General features: G+C 31.9%; 1 protein-coding gene across 1 annotated transcript; it reads right to left on the bottom strand.

The window, feature by feature from the left end:
* Positions 1-641: 641 nt before the first annotated feature.
* On the bottom strand, positions 642-5,167 carry LOC111994702 (coniferyl alcohol acyltransferase). The gene is made up of 2 exons (XM_065780921.1): positions 4,709-5,167; positions 642-1,992 (listed from the first exon to the last, which is right to left on the bottom strand). The coding sequence occupies exons 1-2, from the start codon at positions 5,150-5,152 to the stop codon at positions 1,018-1,020; spliced, it is 1,419 nt and encodes a 472-aa protein (XP_065636993.1). The 5' UTR covers positions 5,153-5,167; the 3' UTR covers positions 642-1,017.
* Between the last annotated feature and the right edge of the window lie 1,941 nt (positions 5,168-7,108).

Genomic DNA, 7,108 nt, shown 5'->3' with positions numbered 1-7,108 from the left:
TCATACTAGACGTTTCTTTTTGCCTAGCATAGACTATAGAACCTATAGACAAAAGGAATCAAAAAGTACATAAGTTTTTTATTTAAAAACCAATAGAAAAAGACTCATCTATAACACGAGATAGATTTTTATGGGCTATATAACACGAGATCTAGATTTTGAAAAACAGGCATTAATAATTATTTAGGAAAATTGTTAAAATTATTATAAATTTTAACTACATAACACTTATAAATTGATATGACAAAAATATAATTGGTGTCACTTAAACAATATATAATAAATGAATTAATGTTTGAATAACTATTTTTATAATTGATGATACAATGATATATAAGATTTATTTAGTAAAATTTGTAGTTTCAATAGCATCACTCTTTATTTGTAATATTCCTAATTCCTATTATTTTGTTTTTCAAAAAAAAAAAAAAACCTATAATTTTAATGAATCATAATGCTCTTTATATATCATAATATATGTGTATAGCACAAAAATTACACCTTAAAAACGTGGCTATATGAAATCATATAACCATAGCAGCTGTTATCATTTTTGCTTGTAATAGACAGTAGACAATGGAAGGCCCATCGAAATTTCATTTATGAATGTAAAATTAATAAATAAAGAAAAAGAAGAAGAATTGAAAGAGTTGAGAGAGTAGTCAATTAATATTATTAATGATAAAGAGATTGTGGGTTGGTACATTGAATAAAAAAAAAGGTAATTACAAACAGTAGATAAAGATTACCATCACAATATAATACAACAAAGTCAAAGATAAACGTTGCGAAGCCAACGATTGTCCACTCCCACTAGGCATTGAGCAGATTTAGGTACATATACATAAGTACGCATATGACTTCCAAGGTTCCAACTCCACCATTTGAAGCCATCCAAATTGAACAAAGCACGACAAATTAAGTAATTAAATAGCACACCTAATCACACACACACACACATATATATATAGCTGAATTTTGTAGCAGAAGAAATTTAATTTAATTACATTAGGCAAATTATTCTTTGTTGGTATCTTGGAGATAATCAAAAGTCAAGGGTCTAAAGAGATGAGCAGCTTCAGTCTCTATCAACTCCACTTGACCTTTCAAGAGGTGCACGTACACAACCCAGTCACCGTTGCAACTTGGACTTGGCATTGGCATCACATACCCTGAGTCACCTCCCCATGGAAAATGGTATGACCCAAATAATGGCTTGCCCCATCCGAAATCCACCTTTGACTCTGGGAACCTTTGCCCTGATGATACCACAAAAGCTGGTCCATCTTCACTCCCACTACAATATATCTTAGCCAACCCTGGCACTGGACGATGAGACTCCACCCAATCTATGAGCCCCAAGAAATGTTCCTTGGTCACTGCACAATCCAAGAATTCATGAACTTCATTTGCCACATAACTCAATGGATTTTCATCAATCTCATTTACATCCTTGCCTCCATAAGGTATGGATAGCACATTTCCAAAGTAAGACCCCATGAGTGAAGCTTTGTCTATATCTCCATCACCTAACCTTGTCCTACCATCCACAACAATGCCCATTTTGGTTACCTTTTTGTCCACATTGTTAAGAATAGCATGTTTAGCAACCATCTTCCACAAGAAAGCACTAAAGGACTCTAGTTTAGTCCTCCTGCAACCATTGGTTGTGGTAGCTAGTGATTGGAGCAGGTTGAGTTGGTCAGCCTTAATGTAGTATATGCGGCTAATAAGATAATCATCACCAGGTTGTGGGTCTTTGGGTGGAGGCAACGAGGTCACTGGAACATACACGTCGTTCAAGGATGGATGAATTGAACCAGGGCGTCTAGGATTGAGTAAAGAACGACGAAAACATGGCACCGTAGAGATGGGTTTAGACTGAGCCATCTCAGCCCATGACACAAGAAATAGGTTGGCCGAGTAGGCGTCTGCAATTCTATGGTCAAACGTGCACGCCACAACCAACCCACCACACTTGAGCTCGGTTGCCTGCATATTCCAAATACAAAACCAAAGTGTCACTATTAGTATTTATGTTTTTTTACTACGTGCCTTGTCAAACATTTAGTATTTGACTAATTCGTCCTCACCAAATTCATGTACCTGTTGCGTTTATTTGGATTGGTTGCTGTTTTAATTTTAACAAAGTTATTCCTTCCAAAAAAAAAAAAAAACAATTAACAAAGTTATCGGGTTAGTAGGCTATGACTTTCTGTGTATAATAATTAATATCAAAAGGAACCTTTATTTTTTAATTAATTATATTCTTTTTTTTTCTCTGAAATTTGATTAATTTATGAAGTTTGTTAGTCCTACATGTATAATAGATTCCATTTTTTTGTTACCAAAAAAAAAAAAATCCATTTTTTTACAGCTTCTTGTTCTAAATAGTTAATAATAATTAACTCTTGCAATATCATGTGTGTGAAAATAATGCCTTACTTTGACAAATTCAATTAAAGTGAGTAAAAATAAAAAATATTAACAATAACGTGAAATTTAATTTCTTTTATAAAAAAAAATGAATAATATTAAATTTCATCTTTAACATAGTTCAATAACAATAACTATCTCATATATTAAATATGTGCATATTTTCTTTTATAGTGTGTAGACTTTATAGACACATAGAACCTACACATTACTAGAGAGGATACATATACCCCACACATAAGATATTTTCTAATCAATTACAGTTTACCTCTTGTTTTGTTCTATTTCTTGGCTCTATTATTTAGGGATTTTTCTTTCTTTCCTTTTGGTGCATCAAATTTATATATAATTTTGAATTTTGGAAAGAGAAAAGCAAGTGAACAAAATACGATGGTATTGTATGTTAAGTTTTCCATACAAGCCAGGACCACTAGAAAATAAAACAATTTATGATTTATTGTTGAATATCACGAACTGTATTAGACGAACCCACGTTGGGGCAAAGGGGGGCCATTGCCCCCCCCCCCACCCCCCAAATTAAAAAAAAAAAAAAAAAAAAAAAAAAACAAATCCAGTTTTTACAACTTGTTTTTCTAAATAGTTAATGATAATTAACTATAGCAATATCATGTGTGTGAAAATAATGCCTTACTTTTGACAAATTCAATTAAAGTGAGTAAAAACAAAAAATATTAATAATAATGTGAAGTTTAATTCCTTTTACCAAAAAAAAAAAAAACAATATTAAATTTCATCTTTAACATAGACTTTATAGGCACATGGAACCTACACATTATGTGAGTGTTTGGATTTGCATTTTCTCCTCCTGCGTTTGCGTTTTTTGCCTTTTTTTTTTTTTTTTTTACCAGCTCTTGTATTATTCATAGGACATGAATAGTGCATTTAGGCTTATGAACAGTAACTTGCACTGTTTGTACACGCGGATTACACTGTGCAGAGGACATTGTGTACTATTCATGCACTGTTCACGCACTATTTACGGGACCCACAACCACTTTATTCAAAAAAAAAATTAAAAATTGATCTCACGATACTATTTACATATTTAAAAATTATTTTGCTATAATGTTTTTAATTTTCAGTTTTTAATTTTCAGCAAAATAAGCTGTATCTAAATGGACTCTATATATTAAAGAACACATATCCCACACATAAGATATTTTCTTATCAATAACAGTTTACCTTTTATTTTCCATACAAGCCGGGACCATTAGAAAATAAAAACAATTTATGAGTTATTGTTCAATATAACGAACCATATAATTTAATTTTCACCCTCAAAAAATATATAAAAATTAATTTAAATTAAAAAAACTGAAAAAATAGAACACATAAGAAATAGTAGTTAGGATTTGTTCAAAGCAATTATTGATCATAATATAATATAATTGAAGCCGCAAATTAAGGTGCGGCAGCCGGCATGGTTTAGAAACAGAGGCAGACTGAAACTGCGAATAATCGTACGATCCAAATGAAAGATATAGCTTCAAAACCAGCAGTTTGCATTTGGGAAGAAGCCAAAAAGTAAAACGCATCTTTTTCATATTAGTTTCTTGTGTGGGGACGGTACTTCAAACTTTGATCAGCCACCTCATTTCGGATTATGTGTGAGTCTAGATAGCAAATGCGGTCGTTTGCATCCAAATCTAGGTCCCACTGTTTATAGAACTCATAAATTTTTTAATAAAGCAAATGAAACATTCAAACTGGATTCCACGAGATGCCTAAACAAGGACAAGGAATATTTCTGATTTAAAAACAAATTAAGTAATACTACTTCATTAAAAGTGGTTTTAATTAAGATAAAATCTATTTTTGGTTTTGATCTATTTATTTATAAATAGATAATCATAAATAAAAATTTTAAAAAAAATAGTATAATGTTTCTTTCAAAGTAGTTTCAAAAACTATTCTCATTTCTTATTAGTTCATCGCAAAATACTCTACTGGCTATTAAAATTGAATTGTTTGCATGCAAAATTATGTGGCTAGCATCTTCCAAAAACACATTTTAGGGAGAAAAAAAAAATTATATCCAAAAAAAGTTTCCAGAATTTTCTCCCTTTAAAGGGGAAAAAAAAAAAGTTTCATTTGAGATGTATTAGGGGTTGGAGAAAGATTAACGTTATAATGTGATAGGGACGTTTTATACGCAAAGATAATTTTCGCTCTAGCAGTTGCCAAAAATATTACCACTATGTGCGTGTGGGGTGTACGTGAATGCATTGGGAATAAGAAACACGTGACGAACCTGGACAGCGAGCACACCATGCTTCTTCTTGGGCACAAGTTTGCCTTCAATGGTGTCATCAGGGTTATACAAGTCGAGGTCTTTAAGCTCTGACTCAGCAAAAGCTTCGACAAAGTCCACGCCACGGTTATTGCAAAGAATCTCAGGTTCACCAACAGGGTTTGACACCACCTCACCAGCAAAAGCATAGTATGTCACGAGAGCTTGGGCCAAGGCCTTCTTAAGAACCCTAACCATGGAGGGAAAATTATTAGAGAGGTCCTTTCCCAATAAGCTGGTGTTCTTCTTGTAACAGAAAAACACACCCACATCAACTGGGGGGAGAAGCAAGTCTAGGTTGGATAGTGGTAGCCAATGCTCTTGCAGTGGCAGCACTGCAGCCACAACCTCCCTCTTGCTCACTTTCACAATCAACTCTCCTCCTCCTCTTCCTTCTGAACCCATGTTTACAAAGAGAAAGAGAGGCAGCAGTAAGAGACTAAAAGAGAATAGTTTTGAAATATGGTTGATGGGGTTTGATAGGGGAGTGGATATATAGAGGCCCCTGTGTGGACCGGTCCGTGTGTGAGATTTTTCTTAATAAATTATTTAGTCAAGTTAGGCTTTTGGAGAATAGAAAAGTATTACACCTAGGAAAGAGCTATGCAGCAACTAAGCCAACTACCCAAAATCAATTTGTACATGCATCAGTTTTTTTTTTTTTTTTTGGAGTAAACTTTTTTACCTCTTTTCTTCTTATAAACATTTTTTCTTTTGGTAAAAGCGGGAATCTTTCAGCTAGTAAAGCTAGAAAATAGAAATATGAAATACAAGACAGTTCGTATAAATAAAAGAAAAAGGTATACACGACAGCAGTTGATTGTTCAAAACAAAGACAAAGCAAGGGCTTTGGCTTCTCCAACATGGGAGTGGCACTTATAACTTATTTACAGCCATTGCGATGCCAACAAAGTAACTGCCTTGTTCAAAAAATCAATAATATAAACAAAGAAAGCAAAGGGTGTAATTTAATTAGGACCTTTTCTGCCTATTTGTATAATTTTATATACCTAGCTTAACAAGTACTTACTCTCATAAAAAATAAAAAATAAAAAAAGACTCACTCCACTTACAACCACTTAATCCTTGGATTTAATCCAAACTTTGGAGAATCTCACTATTAGCTACACGAGTTTAGCTTATTTTTAGTTTTTTTTTTTAATTAGATATCTCCTTTTATTTTAAATACACAATAACAAGTGATAGTGGACTTTAATCTCCATATTTTATTTAGTTCGTGGGCAATGTGACAGTTTCTTATTAAAAGAAAATGAGATTCCAATTAAAAAAATACTTGATGTCACTATCAACTACACGGGTTTAACTTATTTTCAATTCTTTTTTTAACTAGATATGTCCTTTTATTTTAAACACACAATAGCAAGTGATAGTAGACTTTTATCTCCACCTTTTATTTAGTTAGTGGGCGATGCGACTATTTCTTATTAAAACAAAAGGAGATTTTAGTTAAAAAAGTACTGAAAGTAAACCAAACCCTAGCTACACTTAGACTTATAATAAACTTTTAAGTCACAATTTTTAACTTTTGTCATAACTTTGATGTGATAAATTAAGAGTAATTTTTTATTGCTTTCATTTTGTTTGCCAATTTTTTTTTTCTCACAACAAAGAAATTGCATGACAATACTTGCATTGTCTATTTTATTATTTTTATTTTGTTGTCCAAAGAAACAATAAAAACTCTAGGGAAAATGCTAGAGACACAAAAAAAAAAAAAATAATAATAATAATAATTTACTTGCTAACATGCCAAGTTTTGATTAGACTAAATCACTTTTATATGAGTCAACCACTCACAATTTTTTTATAACACAATAAGTCTAGATATGCAATAATTTTTTTTAAAAATATTCCCTGATGTCTTCATGATAGGCGGTGATTGTTATTCAATTAAGTAATTTTGGTGAATACTAAAAAAAAAAAAAAAAAAGGCACATCAAGCCACATCATCAATTATGTAAATCAACTTCAAAAATTGATGCTACCGGGATGTTACATCAAAGAAGTGACTCTGTAGGATTATTACAAATTTCATTACGTAAATTTTACAAGCCAATATGTCAACTTTTAAATATTATACAAAAATCACCAATCGCATTTATTTTTATTTTAATTTGTAAATCATTTATACTAAAATTTATAGTAATTTAACAAATTTTCTAAAGAAAAAAAAAAAGGTTTGAAGAGTAGTCTACATGTAACCAAATCATGTTTAGGAAAGTTATATATATTGCTCATCCTCACAGTTAGAGGTGAGGTTAGGTTTGGGGTATTTTCCAACCCGACCCAACTTTCTTAAATCGGAAAATTTCCAACCTAACTTGAAGGCATTGGTGGAGT

This window comes from Quercus suber, unplaced genomic scaffold, assembly GCF_002906115.3.
Source record: "Quercus suber isolate HL8 unplaced genomic scaffold, Cork oak 2.0 scaffold_250, whole genome shotgun sequence".
Lineage (NCBI taxonomy): Eukaryota > Viridiplantae > Streptophyta > Magnoliopsida > Fagales > Fagaceae > Quercus > Quercus suber.
Note: the sequence above shows the minus strand (reverse complement) of the source record. Positions and strands in the feature narration are given on the sequence as shown.